Genomic DNA, 22,278 nt, shown 5'->3' on the forward strand with positions numbered 1-22,278 from the left:
AATCTTCTTTAAGGATGTAGGCACTCTGCAAAACTCACCTATGATGTTTGTGAATTACTGAAAGATGTTCTGTTTTATTTTCCCTTTTAAGAGAATTTCAAATATTATCAATATTATCTGCAGGGATCTTGAAATATATTGTATGAATTTAAAGACAAGCCTTGTTGAATGGGAGCTCTGCTTTGAATAAGCCCATCAATTCAGAGTCTCCTGCAAGGATCGGAAATGAGTCCTCTGTAGTAATACCTGGTTTTAATATTAATTGAAATTATTAATTAGAACAATCGATTGCAAGGTCAGCAGAGCAATAAAACCATTATAGAGTCCTGAGACTTTCTGCCCAAAGCAAATGCCATTAATAAGTCCAGCAATAATTCATCTCTCCTACATATGGATTGTTCATTCTCTTGTGACTTGAGTAAGTGGTAGTCTAAAAAGATAGTTAGTACAATTTTCTCAGAAAGCAACGATTTTTGTGCAGACTTTTAACATCTTTTCTTGTTCAGCCACAGCAGATGCCTACTTGATTGTGCACCTCCTGCCTCACACATTCATCTAATGACCATAGCAGGGTCTGTCCTGCAATACCTGCTGCTGCCCGTGGCTGGGAGCTGCAGGATCACACCCTCCAGGGGTTCAGGCAGAAGTTTTGGCATCTTCAGCCCAAAGGATGATGACAGGAGCTCATTTTCTCAGTTTTGGGTTTTCCTCTTTGTCTGAGCAATAGTGTTCAAAATGGCTAAAAGTTACAAGAAGTAATTTTTGTCTCCCTGTGGCCCAGAGGCTTTGTCACAGCTGTAGGGGTATCTGTGAGGCCAGGCAGTTACAGGATGGCATGACAGTGGAGCTTTGGGGAAGGCACCTTTGGGTCCCTTTTGCTAGGATGTGATAGAAAAGGGCTGAAGTGCCACGTTAAAATAACTTGCATGAGGTGACTGTGCCCGTGGCAACTTCTGCTCCTCCAGCTTTGCTCCAAGGCTAAAAGGGAAACGTGGACACAGTGAAAGAGTACCAGAATTGCCTTGGTCAGTCCTGCACAGCATGTTCCCCCCATATTAAAGGGGACGAATCTGAAACATGCCTTGTGGTTCTTTCCCTTCGATGCCTGTGAAGAGTACTGCTAAGAGGAATGTTTCAGATGCCAGGGAATTAACCTGGAACTTGATGTAATTGCCCTTTTCTCTCCTTGATAACTGATTCTGAAGCCAGAGCTGACATGGAAAAAAACACTGCTGCATTGTATAGAACAGTTTGGCTTGTTTGTGCCTTTTATAAATGCTTGCCCTTCTGACTGCTCTTTCTGCTCGGAATTGTAACTCAGTTGCAATGTATTGCAGTTTTTCTTGATTTCTGAGATCACTGCAGTGGTGCTGGTAACAGAAATCAAACATTTTTGCCGCCTGTTTTCACGACATTCTAACACTGGTTTCCCATCTTCCAGCTTCAGTTTCATCCATCATTTCGTGCTACTTAGTGACTTTTTTCAGGCCCTAGCTTCAACTGATTTTGTGCGTGTGTTTCTTAGGAAAAGAAAATTTTTAACCCACTTATCTACAGAGGAGAGCCTACTCAGGCATAACCAAACTGAAAAACTGAGCCGGATGGAAAACAGACCTAAAACCCTGGAGTTCAACTCAAAGATTCTCATATGCATAGTTTTTTTAATATCATAAAAACCTCATACATTTTTTATGCCAGTCTTCTGAGTTTTGTGAGGTTGATGAATGTTTCATGAAGGTCTGGGAGTGGCATTATTAAGTGTTAATGAGAATCAAGCCTTGATGAACTTAGAGCTCTATTTCTGCTGAGAAGAGGCGAGGCTGTGAGGAGGGAAAACTCTGGCAGGAATAGCAGGTTCCACCCTTGCCACTTTCTGACTGTGCTTAATGCAAACACTTTGTTAGACTGGGCAATGAGCCTGAGGCATGCAGGGTCAGGATGTTAGGTGCCAAAAAAGCAGTGCAACCACGATAGAAGTGCTAGAAGTGCTCAATACTGGTGAATGTTTTGACATGAAACACTCTAATCCCGTTTAACACAGTCCTCTCTCGCTTTAGAAATTTGGTTTATGATCAGTAAATAAAATAAGCTGACATACATGCATACAAAGCTGTATTCATTGGCTGAAAATTAAAAGCAGAGGAAAAGAAAGTAATACATAAATCTTGGAAAATATGCACAAAAAATTGCTCTTCAATTTAGTCAATTCTGATGATCATTTCATTTTTCCTGACTCTGCAGGATGATGTTGTCTAATTCACATCAATTTGTCCAAAATTTCCAAAGTTAAGCACTTTTTAAAAACGTGTTTCTGTGCTTTATTGCACACTTATCTTTTTTTGCTGGCTGACCTTTATCATGTAAATGTGAAGGGACTTAACTGTGGCAAACTGTGTGAGACTGTGATCAAGTCATACTCTTTCAGTGCAATTTATTCCAGCTCTCCAGTTCTGAAATAGGAGGTGAGAAAAGAGTCTTCACATTAAGCAGCTGTGGAGCAAAAGCTGCTGTCAGGTACAGACAGATTTTAAATGCAGGGAAAGCCCAGGGGGCTCTGCCATTTGCAGGCTTTGAAGACAGTCCATAGCTGGGAGTTGACCAGCCTCTTATTTCAGTGTGGATTCACTCCCTGGCGTGGGAGCTCCAGGCTCTCCTCAGTGAAGAGCCAGTTGGCTGATTTTTCTTGGGAGCTTCCTTGGGAGGCTGTGGAGTTTGTCGCTGTAGGGCTGTGCTGCTCAGCGGAAGGGGAAGAACTGAGAAAAGCATCTTTGGTGCTGGAGGCTTGCCTGACACCCCTCTGCCCTGTGCTTGTCTCTTCTGTTCACAGCCTCCTTCCACAAACATACCCGACAGCCAAGCTCTGGGAGTAGGGGGGAAGGAAGGCTGGTGAGCATGCAGGCAGCGAGCACACTCGGTCTGACTGGAGGGAAGTGGAAACCTTTTTAATTTGGTCTTTGATCCAAAGGAGAAACCTTGGATTGTTGTTTCAGGACCAGGCTGCCCATAGCTCAGGCTAGACAGAACTCAGCCAGGAGGATGCTTTCTGTAGGCAGAGTGTTCCCAAAGAAAAGATCTATATTTTCTAGAAATGTTCAGCACCAGCAAACCTCCTTGAAATCTATGCAAAATGAGAGCTCAGTGCATCTGAGGAATCAGCATGGTGGCATGTCCCATCAGTCCCAGTGAACTACACCTCACACACGGACAAAGCCTGGTTTTAATCCAAATCTGTCAGATTTTTCCCAGCTCTTTCACCACCCTCTGTCTTTCTCCAGCTTCCTTTATCCCCCTGCACTCGCTCCCTAGCCATCACACACAGCAGGCTTTCATTCCTTGTATTTTCCTCAGTGCTTAAGGAAAGAGCAGCAGAGCTCCAGAGGGGTAAAGTTAGCCAGTGAGATGCTCATTAAACAAATAAATTAGAACATAACAGCTCCCAGATGACAGATATTTCTGAACAGAACCAACCCAATCCCTGTTGCTAAGTTTTTCCTGTCTGGGCATGTGTCCAGCTGGGGGCTCACTGGCATTGCACAGGCACCACCTTTTTTCCAGGTGTTTCACTGGTAGTAAAGGCATGGGGAAAAGCTGTCTGAGTTGCTCTGGGATACCAGATGACAGCTATATCACATCCATGCCATGGGGTAAAATTTTGTCCTCTTGGAAGGTGGGGTGGGTGTGGATTCCCCAAGCTTCCTGTGGAGCGAGGGAGTTGTCACAGAATGCAGGTGTGCAGCAAATGGTGCTGACAGCCTTTCTGCCATGGCTAAGAAATCCCCTTGTCTTTCAAGGAACGGCTTAAGGAAGCTGAGGAGGTCTATAAGGCTGGCATAGAGAACTGTCCAGAGAGCTCTGATCTGCATAACAACTACGGTGTTTTCCTGGTTGATACTGGTAAGTGAGAGGGAGCAAGGGATTTTTCCCTCTCTGCCTTCTTTGCTTTGATTTATTTTATTCAGCAGTACACATCTAAAAGGGTGTCAAAAGCTTCCAAGGCAATAGATGTGCCTCCATGGTAGCTTGGAAATAAATATCCCTGTGCTGCTGAGAGGGCACAGCGCACTGGAATTCGTAATCAGTGCAGGCACTGTGCAGCAGAAGTGTTCAGCCCTGCTGTTCCCTTCAGTGTTTCTCACCATCTTCACACAGGCAGTTTCCCTCTTCAGTGTGAGCTGGGCTGCACCCTGACAATGCTGCCTTTTTTCCAGCAAGGCATGGCCACATCAAATCAAATCACGGGCGCACAAATGGATCATTATGGTCTCTGGAGCATGTGCAGCCCTACTTTGTGACAAAGCAGCTCTTTGACTGTAAGGCTTGAGTGCCACCACTATGGAAAGGAACATGGCTTTTAAACCACTATCATCTGTGAAAACAAGACCTTATACACTGTGGGGTGAATTGATTTTTGAGGAGCTCTGTAGTGGCATCCCTTTTTCTCGTGCTTCTGATTCCCATCCAACTTCCTTGGCACTTTCTGGCATTCACATAACAACAACAGAAACGTCACTTTAATTACCACCTTTTATTGACAGGTTTATAAGCAAAGCTAAGTTTGACAAATGACTAGTGGAAACTGACTGTTGTCTCACTGTGGTCCTTCCAGAACAGAGCCAAGACTCAGTGATGAAATAGTGTAGGCTTGAAGTGTGTAGATGCCACCCATTCTTTCCCCATCACATGTGCCAGCTCCAGTGGTGCTTGGGAAGAAGGAACGATGGTGTCTGTCAGTCTGCAACTGGCTCTTCTGCCTCTGAGCTGATACTTGGCCATCACTCTTCTCTAGTACCATTGTGAAACAAATACTAAACCAGAATCAGTGTTTATAATCAAGAGGCATCATGGCATTAGCAAAAGAAGTTCAGGTTCTGAATTTGGGCCCTGGCAAAATTCAAGCTTGCAAATAATAAAAATTCCCGAGTAATTTCCCTCTGATGTTGTACTCATCTTTGCTTGCCAACCCAGACAAACTGTCCTATTCCTGCCAAAATTTGTGGTTCAAATGCAGTGCAGAGCACTTTCTGGTTTTTGCACTTGTGTAATCTGCCAAAGTCAAAACTATCATTTCCTGGTTTACTCCTACGCTTCCCTGCAGACAAACAACTGGAAAAAAACCCACTGACTTTTGATTCTTGGGGCATGATGTGTCAATAACCCTCCTGGAGACATGACAAGGCGTGAAAGAAGTGGCTGGTGGTGAGCCTGTCACAGGCTGCGCTCTTCGCCGGCGGCACAGGGAGATGCTGGGAAGCACCACGCCAATTAACTTGCAGGATTTTGTGCAACAAGCCTCCAGCAAGTGTCTTCTCTGGGGAGCCACAACTCCAGACAGCTCTGCAGCGGGCACAGACACTCAGTGTGTCTCCCTTAATGATGCACATTACCCCTGTGTGCTGAGCAGGGGAGGCGCTGGCTGGCTGAGGGACTGAGGGTACGTGCCCAGCTGCTTCCCAGGATGTTTTGTAGATATAATTTTCAAAAATGTCTGCCTGCTCAGTGGTGGGAAAAGATTGAGGCTGCTGCTGGATGTTTTGAACAAGTCATACCTTGAACAACACGTCCTCAGCCTTGGGTGAATCTTGAACACTTCTTAACCTCCCCACAGATGTTCCTCCTCAGTCCTTTAAGGGAGATGCTGAGATGTGTCCATGTATCTTTTAAGTTGCATAGATGGTTTCAGAAAAACCAAACTAGATCTGTAAAGCTATGCAAACAGAATTCCCACAGCTGCATGTTCAATGCCCCAACATGCACTGGCTGTTTTCGAGATCTCTTTCCCAGCTTGAAGTAGAATTAAATACATTGGGAAGTGAATTGGTTTAAAAAATGCCAACACTGAAAAGCTTTGTTGGTGGACAAAGCTCTTTGAATATTGGTTTTCATCAGGAGATTATCTGGAATTTACAGACCAATTAAACGAGCCTTGGGATTAAAAATGCAATATCTGCATTGCTGAATTGCTGGAATTTTATACTTTTACCATTATTTAGCTAAATAAAAATACAGTATTAAAAGTAGAACTTTATGCATTGGGGTAGTGATCTTGCACCTCTCTTTTTGCCTGTATTTTGTTGTGGTGCTTGGTGATGTCATGGGCTGCAGGACCTTGCACATTTTCACACAGCGAAGCAGTGCCACCCAATGGCTCCTGTGCAGCACAGAGATGGTGCCTACATGCACCAAAATCGGCCCCTGGACACCTCTGCTCTGGGATTTATTGCCCTGAATGGGAATTAGCTGGTCCCTGGCAGCTGTTCCCAGTCCTGTTGAGCAATACACAGAGACTGTGCTGGAGCTCAGAGCAACACAGCAGAGGTGGAGGGAATAATCTCTGTTTGGAGAGAGCTGAAACTATTTGCCGTTCTGGTGGTGTTGTGGGGAATATGGGGGGACTTGTCCTTCATTCTTCGTTGTCCATTTCTCCAGTGGGCCAGGATGAAAGGATGCTCCACCAGGAGATGGCACATGTGCCCTAGCCTCTTCTCTGAGGTGGGCTCTGTCCTTAGCACAGGAGTTGTGTCCCCACTGCTGCATTATCAAGAGGGTGCTTTCAGTCAGGAGTCATCTTGTTGTGACTGCATCCTCAACTTGCAAAAAATCCACCCCTAGAAAATCTATTTTTCAGGATCATCTCTGAATATTGGGGCCTAAATCTTAGTTTGGACAGCAATTTCTCTTACACTTAAATTCAAAATGCTGAGGCAGGATTTCTTTCTCAAAAATGTTTCCATGCATAGAGCAATAGAAGAAAGAAAGCCAGAACATTACTGTGGGCTGAGTTTGAGGCAGGGTTTTTCTGATGCACAGGGATTTTTTTCTGGTTTAATGACTGTTTTCCTCTCCAGGGTCTCCCGAGAGAGCCATGTCCCACTACAGGCAGGCCATCCTCCTGAGCCCCACTCACCACGTAGCCATGGTGAACCTGGGCAGGCTTCACCGCTCCCTGGGGCAGAACAAAGAGGCTGAAGTGTGGTACAAGAGGTGAGGATTTGGGGTGGGAGACAGAGGGTTTCCTCCTGCCCCTGTATGGCTTGTCTCTGCTAAAGAGTTTCTGATATGCGGATCTGTCAGTGCATGCGTGGGGCTTCCTCCCTTCCTTCTCCGTCTGTTTGAAACTAGATTTGGCTATTTCTGGGGAGTGCTTGGAAAGGCAGCGTGGGCTCAGACAGTGTTGATTTCCCTGGACTATTCCCAAGCCCCCAGGATGGACACTGCTGCTTTTGATGGGGGATGCTCTGATGATAAAGTTGGAGGTTTCTCGGTGGCAGGAGCAGGCTGTATTAGCACAACTCCCACCCTGCTTGAAGGTGGTTGCTGCACCAGTAACAGCCCTAAGTGCTGCACAGCTCAGCACCAAACCCTTGGCACCATTAGGAACTCTGGCCCTTCCCAGCAGTGTTCCAGCAGTCGGGCTCTGACTCCTGGTATGTAGCAGAATGGATTGGGTGGGAGTATTTTTGCCTTCTTTTTGCCATATAGATTTGTTCTCACATTCCCCAGGTTTTGTCACTGTCAACCATCCCCACCCCTGCTGGAGGCTTATGGGCACTTTGGAGGTGGCTCCTTCTCAGGTGGCTAGAGGGATTACTGCTGTAGGCTCATTCATCCCTCCCCAGGACTTGAAACGTGTGCTCCCCAGGTTGGGATGGTGCAGAGCTTTGGTTCTCCATCCCAGCACAAGTTCACCTCGCTCTTCCACATCGCTCCTCACACCAGCTTGAAACATGCCTTTGTCCCAAATCCAGGGCGCTGAAGGTATCCCGGAAGGCTGAGATCCTGTCCCCGCTGGGGGCTCTGTATTACAACACGGGGCGATACGAGGAGGCGCTGCAGGTTTACAGGGAAGCGGCAGCGCTGCAGCCTTCCAGCAGGGACATCCGGCTGGCACTGGTGAGCGTGGGGCCAGGGCAGGGCCTTGACGGGGAGCAGCAGCCACTGGGTGCAGCCCAGCATATGACAGAGGCTGAGCTTTTCAAACACTTCATAGGGTGCCTCTGTTACAGGCTCAGGTTCTGGCGATGATGGGGCGGACGAAGGAAGCCGAAAAGATGACGAACCATATCCTTAGTGAGGATGCCGCGTGTCTGGAGTGCTACCGCCTTCTGTCAGCCATCTACAGCAAGCAGGAGCTCTATGCCAAGGTATGCATGGGATACCCTTGTCCCAAGGGCTCACACAAAGAGCTCAGGTGGAATTTCACACTCCATCTCTCTGGGGACACGTCGCATGCCTCAGCACACATTCAGTAGATTATTTCTTCATTAAAACCTTCAGTTTATTGACATACTAACACTGAAGCTAAGCAGTGTGGTTTTATTATCACTTATACCTCCTGCTGCTGCCAGCCCCACTGCCCATCAACTCCAGGCATTTAAAAGTCTCGTTTCCCTGTGTGATAATGGTGTGGGGCAAACAAGGGAAGAAGGAAGATGATTCTTATGCTGAGAGTCCATAGTGGTGAGGAAAGAATGAGGAATGGGCAGGCACTGAATGGAAGGCACACAATGTCCTCTTGGTTTTTCACAGGCACTTGAAGCTATAGAAAAAGCGCTTCAGCTAAAACCAAAGGATCCAAAAGTCATATCAGAGCTCTTTTTCACTAAAGGAAACCAGCTAAGAGAACAGAATCTCCTTGACAAGGCTTTCGAGGTATGACTGCTCTAAGACCTACTGGTGGTTTTATAGGCTAAAAAACAGAGTTTGCTCATTGTGAAATTCCCTGGTGCATACACCCTGGCTGTTGGCCTTAGGAACTCAGAGTCCATCACTGGTACAGAGAAAGCTATTAGACAGCTAACTTTACCAGACTTAATTGCAACTTTTTTTCCTCATTCCTGTATGGAAATACTGCTCCCTGCTCTGGAAGGTTAAGTCCAGAATTGTGGTGGGATTGACCCTTGCTCCATCAAGCCCCAGCCCCTCCTGCTGTCAGTGACCAGCTCCAGGTGGCTCAGCTGGAAGCTTGGGGACCTGTGAGATCTCACCATGTTCTTATATCTCACCTCAGAAGCCAATAACTGAGAGATTGGCTTATCCTGTGAAGCAGCATGCTTGGTAGCTCAGAAATTATGTTAGCATTAATAGTAATACAGAAGCAACCTGGTCTATTGGAAGGTGTCACTGCCTGTAGGAGGGGAGATGGAAGTAGATAATCTTTAAGGTCCCTCCCATTCCATTATTCTCTGGTTCAGAAAATATTATTTGGACTGTTCTCAGTCCAAATAATATTTGGACTAATTTTAATTTGAAATAAATAATATTTCAAATATTATTTGGAATATTCTTAGTGTCCCTAGAGATGTTTAATCCTTATTTGAAAATCCTTTCCTGTTGTGACAGTGTAAAAACAGTGCTGTTTGACAGACTCCAGAAGGTTCTAATGGCTTCTTCTCCCACAGTCAGTATCAGTGGGGACAGAAAGGCCTGCCTTCAGGTCCTTGTGAAACCTCCATGCAAGTGGCTGCAAGTACCAGAGTCTGGCGCCAGCTCCAAATTAAAGCCTTGCAGATGAAGAGCAAGCACATGGCTTGCAGTTGGCAGGCATTGTGTTTGGCACTGCCTAAGGAAATGACCTTGATGTGCAGGAGACCCCAGTGATGCAGGGGGCAGGGACAGGGTCACAGGTGTGGCTCCTCTCAGAGTGCAGGAAAAGCACACGCTGGCAGGGAAAACCTGTGAGATGAACTGAGCCATGAAGTACATTCTATGCCTCTTCTGCAAAGAAACTGAAATTCACTTCATGCATTGTATATGAGAGGAATTTGAATTACATTCTGAATGGCTTCAGGAGAGGAAACTGCATTTCTCTTTCCCCTCCAGCACTGGTTTTGTTTGAAGAGTCTGACTCTTAACCTAGAAATGTTTCATGTTTCTGTAGAGCTATAAAAGAGCTGTGGAGCTCAACCCAGACCAAGCACAGGCCTGGATGAATATGGGAGGCATCGAGCACATCAAGGTATGACAGTTTTGGTTTTCCTTAAGCTGCCAGGTGCAGAGACTACTACTCAGGACAAAAAGCTAAATTGGTTTCAGACTGCCAAGAGTTGCATGTTTGTGACCAGCAAGTCCCTTGACATATTTTATCCAAAAAAGAGGGAAGTCTCTTCACCCCAGCTAGAATTTCCAACCAGGTTGCTTGGTAAAAGAAATCTCATATTTTAAGAGTGCAGGCTGTAAGGAAGAACCTGCTCCTCTCTAAAGCTTTACTGCTTCAGCTGTTGACCTACCTTAGAAAAATGTCACTCTTGAGTCGACTTTTAAGGTTCTTCTCTATCTAATTAATTTAATAAAGGTGTCTAATGCAGAATACTGGCGTGAAATTATGGAAATAGCCTACCCTGTGGTTGCTTATTCTTTTGAATACTTTAGCATATCATTATGATTTGGGTCTTAAGGAGCCACATTGTGTGATGTCCTGAAGCTATCCTGTTGCTGAGTAAAATTAACTCTTCTGGTGCAACATAACAGAAAAATGTAAATCTATTTCTTGCTGTGTGAGTTTCATCAAATTTAGGTTAACAGCACTTGGTGATCTATTTCATAAAGAAGACGTATTTTTGTAACCCAACCATGTCAGGTTTTTTAAACTCTGTTTCCCCTGTATTACGTTTTTCACTTTGCCCTCGGAATGAACTTTCTCTGTGTAAGAATGTGAGTGAGACCTACCACTCATTTTCTTTGCAGGGGAGCTACATCACTGCCCGTGACTACTATGAGAAAGCCTTACAGCTGGTTCCAAACAGCAAGCTGCTGAAGGAGAATCTGGCCAAACTGGATCGCTTGGAGAAACGGTTTCAGGAAGTCCAGGAGAAAGACCAAACATAGCAATCGGTCACCAGCACAAAGACACTCGTGCCCCTTGGAGAAGAGTGTGGTAGAAGCCTGTTGCTCAAAGTGATGCTGAAAGAACTTTGATAGGACTCAGAATTATGGAAGGCAAACTTGGAATGTGTGCTTAGGTTCGATCAAAGTTATGGGAGACACTCGGGTCCTGTGGGATGTGCTGGAGCATGAATGAAAACCTTCCTTTAGTCAAGATTTATGTCAAGGCTGAACCCATTTTAGACACACCAGGAGTGTGGGTGGGACATGTACCTTCAGTATCTTGGTTGTCACCAGGGAAACCACGGAGACAAAGCACTCATCCATTGCAGCAGGGGGGAAGTAGCACCTCCTGTTATTCCACACAGGCTCACCTCATCCATGTAGAGCACCACTGCTGGGCTTCATTGCAAGTGCTGCAGACAGGAAAGATGGTCATAATGGTCACATAAAAAAGGTTCCAAGGGGTTAATGCTGAGGAAATGCTGGTCGCTTTTACAGCTCTAAATGTGACTTGAAAATTATTCTAAAGAAAGGGGAAACTATTTAAATATCACCCTGGAAGGATGATTCTACAAGTAGGACAGATGATCCTTTGAGGGAAAACCTAGCCTGAATATTTGACTCATTAGACAATAATTTTGTAGTAATTCAGGTTCATGATGTCACTTTTGTCAAATATCATATGGCTTTACCCTTTGCCCTCTCCCTCCAGGCCAAATAATTATTACTCTGAAAAGAATTGAAGCATCCAAAGGCAATGGGAAGCTCTAGGATTACTTGTCCTCCTGCTCAGTCCCCAGTATGGAAAACAACCAACCTATCTAATCAATATAGGAGGTAAAGTAAAGCCACAGAGAGATTAGGGAACATTTCCTAGCCTGGAAAGGTACGAAGGAGGCTCTTTTATGGGTGTGCAGGGACAAAGCCCATTTATCATGGTGATAACACTGACAAAATACTTGGTCAGAGTGTTCTCACCACTCCCCTAAGAGATACAGAAAATGACCTGATCAGTCATAAATATATTTTTAAATACTGATGTGGGAAAACAAATTTTCTTCAGAACTAGGGCTTTTATTTTTGAGCTTTATTTATTTAACTTATAATAATCAAATAATTAATATATTTTCTCTGTTTTATATGAATTGGGCAATATCCTTCACAGCTGGCCACATGGTTGGGCGTTGTGACTCATATTGTCTGAAGTTAGAAAAAGGGAGTACCAATGAGGCATGCTGGAATAATTCCCTCTCATGATTCTAAGGCAAGTGGCTGCAGAGCACATTGGACCACCCTGGCCCTGCAATACCAGCACATTTGCTGCTCCACTGGGGTTTGCACCAGTTCACAGGGGGTGTTAGTGGGATCCTGCTTCGTGCCTTCGGGTTTGGACATCAGGGTAGGTCATCAGTTTGTTCCTCTTGCAGCACTAAATTGCTGGAAAAGTTGTTTTGTTTGAGCTTGACTGTGGCCAGCAGCCCTGTGTTTGGCATTATTAGTACAGTTAGGTGTGCAATGCCTTAAAACACATCTGTCAGGAAAAGCCTGTGTGGTGGGCACTCCTGTGGTGCCCAGATTTAGCTGGCCATGGCACCTCAGCATGCTCCAGATTCCCTCAGTGGGGTGGTTCAGCCATGTGCTGGAGGTTTTGCTGGTTTCATTTGAAAAGCCTGGTGTCTTGCTGCGGGTGATGGTCAAATTACTGAGGAATTACTGATGTGACTCCAACTGCGTTTGGAGCTCAGAGGGCATCCAGGTGCAGTTGTCTGTCCTGCCAGGGTTTGTGGACCTGCCAGAGCCATGGCTGTGCCCCCACTGAGACCAGGCTGGACTGGTCCCCACTGGCCAAGGAGACCAGACTACAGCTGGGCAGAAGTGAAACACTGCTGGGGGGAAGAGGTGGCACCACAAGTGTTTGGGCTCTCTCCCTCCAAACCAGCTTCCCAGGGGAGCACTGGGATCAGAATAAGCAAATTTTTTCACTGTTGAGTTTTCTGCTCCTGGCCCAAGCTGTCTACTTTACTTTATGGGGCCAGGGGCAGTCCGAGCTCCTGGGGCTGGGTCAGCAACCCTCTCTTGTTTTTTCACATGACTGTTGTGGCTGTGGACTGGCTGAACTGACATTTCTGCAGGTCCCTAGGGCAGGTGCTCTGCTGGCCGCCATGCACAGAGTACCTTGCACACCCCTGGGCTGCCAGGATGGCCAGGAGGAGGTGGCATCATGCCAGCACAGTCCCATGGGATGGGGAAACCAAAGCTTAAATGGCCTCTGACAGCAATCTGCTCCCTGGCATGCATTACAAGGTTGTAGGTGGTTCCTTACTGGGATATTCAGAGGTACCTGGACCAGGAAGCTCTCTACCTGTCCCCAAGGTGAGCTGCTCTTTGAGGAATCTTCCCAAAGCCCTGTGTCCACAGGCTGGCTGTAGTGCAGTGAATTTGGGGGCTGGCAGAACGGTGTTTGGTGCAGCTCTGACACTGGTACCATGCAAAGCCCCCCAGGGAGGAGGCATTTGCAGAGTGCTCTAACAGCCAGCTGAGACTTGGGGAGTAGTGTGGGGGGAGATACGCCTCCTTTAAAAATGTGTATCAACTATAAACTTTGCCTCATAAAGATATATTAAATAAATACTATATATTCTACAGGCCTCACTGCAGTTTGTGGCTTTAAATAGTGGCCAATGAAACATATTTTTTCAAATACAGAAGTTGTATTTTTATAGCAATGCTTTGTGAGGGGGAAGACTTAGTTTTATGTTTTTAACTTCAGCATAAATCTTAGTTTGTCTTTCCTGAGAGACCTGGTAGAAATTACTGTCTCCTGCTTGTCCTAAAATCTGATCAAAGCCATCTTGACCTCCTAAAACCAGTGTATGTTTAGAAGTATAACACAGCTTTGGATGCCCCCCTTCCAGATCCTGGAGAAGGATTGATTACCATTTGTGCAACACTGTCTTACTTGCAGAAAATGGAGAAAGATAAGACCATACTCCCAGCAAGGGAGGTGGTTTGTTTGGAAGGTAAGGCATATCCACTTGCCTGAATTAGGCAGATAACATATCCAGGGATTTTAATGCCAGTTGAACCAGTTTACACTTCTGTATTGAAAGGCCAGCTCTCTCCACATTTTGGAGCTGGGTTTATGGTAGTTATAGAAAGAGGAGAGCTCAGTAATGAACCCCACGTTCCTGAACCAGCACTTTATACCCCATCTATGCAGGATGACAGTGTGCAAACTGGCAGCAGATTTGGAGAATGGCTCAGACCATGGGCTACCAAAGCAGTTAAACCCTTGTGCAGTTCTGAGCTGACTCCCTGTCCTGTTTGCACCCATGATGAAGCCCTGTGTTTGTTCAGGGCATTAATCATGTCAAAGGTTTATTGGAGGCAAAGAAGAACAGAGTGTGAAATGAAATGAAATGAAGTGAAATGAAATGGGTTACCTCCACCAAAATGGAATGCTATTGTGAAAGATAAATCGAGCAACTTACCTTGTGATAACTTTATAATATCTTAATTAATCATAGGAAATGTTCTCTTCCTCTAGCATTGCACAGCTTCTAAAATATTGAGTTATAAATACATTGTTTTCTGCCAGCTCCAGTGCTCAGCATGGTTAGCAGAGATTGCAAATTAATAAACGGCTGAAGATCTGCCTGGTGTGGGAGAGTTCATGCTCTCTGCAAGTTGTATTGGCTAAACCTCAGTGCTCACTAATTTTAAAGCAGAGAATTAATGGAAAGCTGGTTAGACAGGACTCTCATGGACTCACTGTGCATTTTAAGCCTAAATGAGAAACATAATAATTGTGTTGCATTTTCCTTTCTCCATGAATAATATTTGCAGCTGATGCATTTCATTTTATGGCTTATTTAAATTCCAGCATTCTTTGTTTCCATCCCTTTGCTGTCCCCCAGGATAAATGATGCATTGGGGGGCATTTTCTTTCTCTCATGGACTCCTTGGACTAGATTTTCCTACAAATGTGTAGGCAATTTGTTTTGGCCAAACAGTAAATGAATGCAGCAGTGCAAATGGCCTTCATTCCAGAGATCTCGAGGAGGACAGGGGGCTGTGCATGCATGCATGCATGGGGGTAGAAAGAAGTATAAGTAAAAAAAATTCAAAATAGAGAGCCTATCTTGCTGGGGAGGCTGGACACCCTGAAAATGATCTAAAAACTATGAAAGATTCTCCACAGTTACAGAAACCAGGCCAGATATGGTGTACAATATTTGGTAAAAGAAGATAATTGTCAGTCTAATTTATTAATTAAGCAATTTAGAATATTATTATATGGTCTTCTGCCCCACTTGTCCTCCAGCTCATTGAAAAAGCTGGTGTATGCTTAACTCTTCAATCTTTATGTGATTAAGCTGACCAAGTGCTCAATTTCTATCTTTCATATATGCAATTATGCACAATCTTTTGAAAAAAATGGCCCTTAGAGGGCTTTTCTTCCAACCTTCAGTTTCTTGCAGCAATTTCAAAATGCAAGATTTTGCTTTCATGTACATTTAAACCCAGCAGCAAAAGAGAAAAAAAAAAAAAAAAGAAAAAAAACAGCGCTTGGCATTCACTGGTGTTTTAATGTGGCAAAGTTGCTTCAGGTATCCTTGATAACTTTGTGCAGAAGTTCATTGCCATGTTTGTACTGACTTGCTGAAATTTTTTTCTTCTGGAAAATACCCCCAGTGGTATCCTCTGTAAAAGTTATGGCTTCTACAACTGTATTTCTGTAGAAATTTCTGCCTGAAGTGGATGTCACGCTGCATGTTCCTCTCATGCAGTTGTTTGCATTGCCTGTTGTTCATATGGTTCTTATTTCTGTATCTAATTTTTATAAATTAGCTGTGCATATCTTTAAAAAACAAACCAAAAACAAAACCACAAGAAAACAGCCCATGGATGGGAAATATTTTAAAAATAAATTCACTCTTAGCAGCAGCTGGATGTATATCAGTGATGCAGGAATTTGCAAAGTCTTTTCTTTTTTCACAGTGGGATTTGTGGCTAGATTTCACATCAAGGAGTTATGCTCAAAGTCTTTGCAGAAGAAAATGTATGTAAATGTCTATTTTATATAAAAAGTAAGAAAAACTGTGCCTGGTTTTGTTCTTTTACTCGGGGACCAGCCATGCAAAAGTTCTTCTGGAGGTGGAAGGGCCACTGTTTCTTATTCCACTTGACTTGTATTTTATTTTACTTCCCCTGAAGTCCAGGTTATTGGTCATGTAGGAGCAACTATGCAGCATATGGTTGAGTCTGGGCATATAAAAATATTGGAGCAGGCAGTTTTTGGAGCCTGAGCATGAGAAAAGATGTGGGCTGGTGCTCACACAGTCTTGATGATTGGACGTGTTACACTGACATAAGCTCTTCATGTCAGGCTTTATCCCTCTGTCAAGAATATGTCGAACAAATCTACAGAGTGCCAAGAGAAAAAAATTGAGATTAAAAACAAAGAAATTTTGTTGTAAATCCCTTCTTCCTGGCAAGCATTCCTAGATGTTTCTGCATGCTTCCAGGGTTTGAGTTCACTTGGGATAGTAATGGTGATAAACACCTCTATTGAAAATGGACCCACAAGAGAATCAAGAGCCCTGAACACACGCCATGGTATGTCCTGGCATCCTGGTGTATCCAAAATGCTCTGTAGCATGAAGGGGAATTGCACACTCCAAAGTCAGGCTGTACACCCTGAAGTTCTCCCAGATCCCAACAATGAAGCTTCTATCCAGTGCCTCTGCCAGGCCTGAGGCACCTCAGGTCTGGTGGCAATGACGAGAGGGGACATTAGATCCTGCTGCTGGCGGTGGAAAGAGGCAGTAAACTACAAACAGGAGAGCCCAGGGAGCCAGGAACCCCAGGTGAGGCACGGTTGGAGAACCTCCAAACTCACCTGTGTTGCAGCCCTGCACCCTCAGCTGCTAATAATACTGATTGACCCCAAAGCTGTTAACAGGGCTCAATAGCTGATTTGTTTCTCCTGTGAGAGGTGGAGCATAGGCTGGGCTCCAGCACTGGTGACTTTTCCTGAGCTGTGGTGGGAGCAGGACTCCTCTCTGCTGGTGTGCCACCTTCTTCTGCATGGTGAGTCCTGTGCGTAGTCTGTGGGGAGGTGTGTCCCAGTGTGGGGGCTATGGCAGTGAGCATTGCCGTCATCTGCCCTTTTGAGGTGCCGAAAAGGTGAAAGTAGCCAGTCAGTTATCCCAGGTTGTGCCAAGGCTTGGTGTATTTGCCCTGGTGAGTGATTTTCAGGCTGCCTTTGCTGTAGCTCTGTGGGGACTTGGGAGCCTTTTGGACCCTCCTTATATCGGTGCTCCTCACCACAGCCCTCCTTGGCTGCTGAGGTAAGTGGCCCATTCCCCGTGCAGACTGCCCAGCTGCCATGTGCTCCCTTGGCTGTGCAAGTCAGCCTTAATGAAATAGCATCACCTTCAAGCCTACACAGAGGGCATCAGCTCCAAAGTTAAGGAGAGCTGGAGTGGTGTCACTTTGGATCCAGGCTTAGTCTTGTGGTGACTCAAGTGAATTATTCCAGGCTCTCACCTGAGCAAAGAGTGTGGGTACCTCCTAAATCATGAGCATTGTATTGCTTTGTGTGACTGGGAACTGCAGACTTATACCAGCCTCGGCTTGGCAGAGGCAGGGGACCCCTCCTGTTGGCATGAGAAACACATCAGACAGGAGTGAATAACAGAGTGATTTTTAACTGGTGCAGACACAGGCTGGCTGAAAGGAATTGAGGAAGAGCTGCTGTCCTCAGCAAGGGAGCCAGAGGCCTGGTACAACCCCTGTCCCACAGCCCCCAGACTGGAGAAGCCGACCTCCAGCCGGTGGGAGAAAGTGCAGTTCTTTTTCTTCTTTGTGTCCTAAGTGTTTGAGATCACTTCTGCTGTGTGATCCTGGTTGTGACTGTGATCTGGGCTGGCTCAGGGGAGCAGCAGCCCCCTTGCTACCCCACCCAGCATGGTCACTGTGTGCATCCCTCCCTGCTGGGTGAGGACTGGAGGCATTTTCCATAGAAAACATAGATGGGATTGCCACAGATTTATCTCAAACTGCACAGTTCAGTGAAGCATCTAAGCCTTGATCAGACCCAGCTGTCCCGAAGTCAAACTGTCCCCATGCTCACTGTCTACATTCCTAAGGCACAACTGGTGCCAAAAGTGATGTAATAAAGCTGTGTCTCCTTGGGGTGTGTTTCAAACCAAAGCCAAGACTGAGGGCTGGGCCAGTTCAGTTAAGAGACAACATCTTTCATGATGACTTCACTGGCACAGGTTAAGTACCCCAGGGCACTTAAGGCATGGAAGCTTTTAAAAATAAACTTTGAGTAGTTTGGTGATGTCATTACAACCTGTTGCACTTCTGACTTAATTTTGTTAGTCCCAGTTGCATTTCATTAAGAATAATTAGGCTACTGGATGAAATCTAAATTTTTTTTTTTAATAGCTGTGCACACACATCATGAAAGTACCTCACAGGAGACCTCAGCTTTGCACACATCAGCTTCTTATAAAGAACTGCAATTTCTCTGTGTTTTCATTTATCTCCATATAATTGCATTCAGCTTGGAGCTCAAGCTGGAGTCAAGAAAACTGTGGCACCTGGGATTTGTCTCATTAATTCCCTACCTGACAGAAGAGCCTGGGGTAATGCATTTGAGCATGTGGGGTCTTGTCTCACTGAAAAAAACCATTATTTTTTCATGTCTTCTATGTAGCCTGAAGAGTTGGGCGGGGGAGGGGGGGGAGTTTGTGCCACTCCGGGAGAGCCCAGAGGATGCTCTGCAGCTGAGATTGGTTTTTGGCAGAGTTGGAGGGCAGCCCTGGCAGGTCTCTGGGAAAGGGGAGGAGAGGCAGACACCATCTCTTTTTCGAATTCCAGCCACTGAGTGCTGGTCACTCAAGAGAGGAAAGTCCTTTTTGCACAGCTTTTCAAGCCTGGTCCAGGGTGTGGAAATCTCCATGCTACCGTGGTTCTTCTAAGTGTCTCAGCCGCTAATTGTGAACGGGTTTGTCTTTTAACGATCCTGCTCACCTAAGCAAGCATGCAGAGAAGCATTTCTGAGGCAGGAGGAGACAGTGCTGCTTCCTGGCAGCTGTCCCATCACTCTTAGTAGTCACGTTGGCTTCTGTAATTTAAATGCAAGATCAATTTCACAAGCCTTGCTAAAGACTTCTTAATGGGCAGGGGCAATGATATAAGGGGCCTCTTTGCCAGCCCTTTTATAATCCATTATATTGTAATTGCAGACCAGTCATCTTCACATCTGTTTCTTGCTCAACTTGAGCATCCTTTCTGAGGACTAATGTTGAATAATGAGAAAGTAGCTATGGTATAAAAATTTCAATGTGCAAGATTAACCTTCATAATGAGGCACCTCCTTGTTTCTCTCTTCCATGCAAAACTAGTCAGTGCTTTTACTCACCACTGTTATGCTGCCAGTGCTGTTGCTGTGTTCCCATTACTGCAGCATTTGCATAGCCAGGCAGTCCTGGTGTCAGACTTTGCTGGGAAGCATGGGAACTTTCCATTTCCAGTAAATAGCCTCCTGGGATTAAGGCTGAGCTGTGCCATTACCGGGTCTGTTACTTATGGCTGGAAGTGATTTGAAAATGAAAGTAAGGTTTTCCCTGAGTGGGAAAAAAATAAATCTTAATTTACTTGAAAGCATTGAAGCAAAGGCTCATGCTGAACCCTTGATACCTTGATTCAAAACGCTTGAGGACACGCTTCAGGGGCAGACAGCCACAGTAAAGTGAGTGCCTGCCAGGCTGCCTGGACTTGCCATCTCCAGAGGCTGCATGGCTGAAATGGCATGGTGGTAATTCAGTAATTAAACAATAATTCAGCAGCTGGACTTTTTTTTGTCCCACCCTGCACCTAGAGCACTTGCTGCATCCCTAGAGGAGGGTAAATGCCTTTGCTACAGATGGGATCTACTGCTTGTCTGTTCATTGGGTAACTGCCCTGATAGTGGGTCTATCTACTAAATTGCTAAAAGAAATGCTGAATGGAAACTCTGCTGGAGCTGATTGCACTGAGTTTAACTGTGGCATTATATTGCTTATAAAATATGCAGAAAAACTGTAATGGGCATACGCTTGTCGAGTGTTAATTTAAACTACATGTGTCTGCCTAAAATCACCATAAAGCTCTTGGATGTCGGCCTCTGCTTATCTCCTAAAATGCACCAATAACGAAATTAGGAGGATTTATGGGGCCAAAAAGACTTGGCAATCAGCTCCCATTGCTTTTAAAGCTTCTCACATGTCTTTTAGGATCCCAGACTGCAGGTAACCAAAGCTGAGCTTGATGTTTCAAGGTCAAAAACGGCATGGAGGCTCTGTGAGTGCCAAGGTGACGGATAAACGATCCTTTTCTCTCTACTGAGCTGGCAGCAATGAAATCTGCTGGCACCTTTCCTGGCAGCTCTGTGCTTCCCAGGTACGAACAGTGGTTTGATGGATAGCAGATGAAACAAGAAACATATTTATCCATTTGAAAGAACATCCAGCTTTTGCAGCTGGAGGTCAGGGAATCCTCTGCGCTGCTGCTAATGTGAAACTAGCCTGGCTGGAAGTCCTGTTACTGAAAGCCAGCCCCAGATCCCAGGGCAGGACCACTCGGCAGGGTTGTAGACTCAGTCTCCCCTCAGTTATGCCTTTAATTCTTCTTGAAGTAGCACAGTTGGTTTAATTCTTGTCCTAGGCTTTGATAAAATGTGCCAGAAGCTTATCCCTCAGGGTCTGTGCTCTGGCTCTGTCTGTGCTTGCTTTGTGAGATTCCTGTGTGTCGTTGTGCTCCCCTCTTACAAGGGTGCCGTTTCCTTCTTAGGCAGCTACTGGAAAGCCACTGGTTTCCCCGTGGCCATAGGCCTGGGCTATTAGCTAGCCATGGGCTGCAAGAGTGTTACCCATCAAGAAGCAAATTGGATTAACTCCTGCTTCCAGTACTTCTGCAGACAAAGGCAGAGCCTACTGAGGCAACTTCAGGGTTTCAGAGTTAAGGACGTGGCACAAGTCTCTAACTTCCTAATTTTTTAAAAGGCATCCCCTGTGTCTCATAGAGATAGGATGGGTTGCAGCCAACTGGCCGTGACTGCCTGTGGCCATCAGATGGCAGATTAGCCAACATAAAATAACAATCTGTCACTGTCCTGTCCCAAAATACAAGCTGAGATGGTGGTGATAGCCTGACAGTTTGGCCGTAATGGCAGGAGCAAGGGAAGTAAGACCAGAGGAACGTTCACTTCAGGGCTCAGACATCCTGGTAGGCAGTGTGAGGAAGGCTGCCTTGGGTGCTACCTGTGTGCCTGGACTCTGTGGTTAAATAGGGTTGTTTGTGTCTCTATGCATGAACTGGGCTGGACAGCTTCTGTGGAAGCTACAGGGATCCTTGCTTTGCTCCCCTGAAGGCTGGGTGCTGCCAGTGCCCCATCAAAGCTTCCAGGGAGAACTGTGTTCCATTTTTCCCCTGATATCAAGGAAAAGCAAACCGATATGACTCTGGATTGAACTGAGTTGAATCTTGAGTTTTGCACGACCTACACAAGTCCTTTGATCTGATAAGTGCTGGTCTTTTGGTAGAAACATATAAAGAGTTACTCACAAGCACCAAGCTATTCCAAGGACAGTGATAGAGGCAGTCCAATCTCATTGTCTCTGCTAGGTTCTTCCACCTCTTTTGTCCTTTTCCCAAGTATCCTTCTGCTTACATTAACATTCAATCTTCCTGATCTCTGCCTCTCAATTTGGCACGTATATATTCTCAATTTGGCACGTATATATTCTCAATTTGGCATGTATATATTCAACTACATGTGACTTATTTTGGTTCTTATTTTCATTATATAAATGCCCACATTTAACTGTGGTGTTTTGGGAAGGATATTATTGGAAGAGTATGACTTGAAGGAAGTTCGTGCCTGTAAATCAGACTGGTCCCTGGAAGCATGTTATTCATGCATTCATTTGTGCACCTTTTCTTCTGCAGGGCAGGGGGTGCACCCCATCTGCCTTCCCCACAGGGATAAAAACTTCTAGGCTGGGACACTGTGTGTGGCCAGTGGCTGGGGCAAGGTGTCTGAGGGTGAGTCAGTTGGCAGGGTCTCCTGGTCGCAGCCACAGGAACAGAGTAATGGATACGGGAGACTTTCACAAACAGAAACGCAAGAGAAGGTGACTCCTGCCAGATGGAATAGTCAAGCACCCCTTTGTGCATCAGGTCTCCTCTGCTTGTCAGAGGACCAGCCCCTGTAGGGATGTGCAGATCAGCATTTTGCTGCAGCTAGGGACCTTGGAGCACATTAGGGATGGTTATGTTTTGCTGCTGTGAATATCCGTGTGTGCATCTTGGAGCCTGTCATGAGCAGAGCCGTCCTTACAGGGTGGGGACACTGCTCCTGTCCTGCAGGAGGTGAAGCTGCCCCTCATCCCCAGCCAG

General features: G+C 45.5%; 1 protein-coding gene and 1 long non-coding RNA gene across 11 annotated transcripts in view; both read left to right on the forward strand.

The window, feature by feature from the left end:
- The window catches only part of TMTC1 (transmembrane O-mannosyltransferase targeting cadherins 1), a 134,007-nt gene extending 118,080 nt beyond the window's left edge, over positions 1–15,927 (forward strand). For both annotated transcript variants that reach the window (XM_066183888.1, XM_066183889.1), the window contains 7 exons: positions 3,792–3,894; positions 6,846–6,981; positions 7,746–7,890; positions 8,004–8,141; positions 8,527–8,649; positions 9,878–9,955; positions 10,684–15,927. In XM_066183888.1, coding sequence (XP_066039985.1) covers positions 3,792–3,894; positions 6,846–6,981; positions 7,746–7,890; positions 8,004–8,141; positions 8,527–8,649; positions 9,878–9,955; positions 10,684–10,824 — 864 coding nt within the window. In that variant the 3' untranslated portion in view covers positions 10,825–15,927. The remainder of the gene's footprint in view (positions 1–3,791; positions 3,895–6,845; positions 6,982–7,745; positions 7,891–8,003; positions 8,142–8,526; positions 8,650–9,877; positions 9,956–10,683) is intronic.
- Positions 15,928–16,803: 876 nt separating this feature from the next.
- The window catches only part of LOC136289774 (uncharacterized), a 43,620-nt gene continuing 38,145 nt past the window's right edge, over positions 16,804–22,278 (forward strand). For all 9 annotated transcript variants that reach the window (XR_010720868.1, XR_010720867.1, XR_010720866.1 and 6 more), the window contains exon 1: positions 16,804–16,917. This is a non-coding gene — a long non-coding RNA (uncharacterized lncRNA). The remainder of the gene's footprint in view (positions 16,918–22,278) is intronic.

The sequence above is a fragment of the Chamaea fasciata genome, unplaced genomic scaffold (genome assembly GCF_029207755.1).
Source record: "Chamaea fasciata isolate MVZ Bird 193981 ecotype frontalis unplaced genomic scaffold, bChaFas1.0.hap1 SCAF_5, whole genome shotgun sequence".
Lineage (NCBI taxonomy): Eukaryota > Metazoa > Chordata > Aves > Passeriformes > Sylviidae > Chamaea > Chamaea fasciata.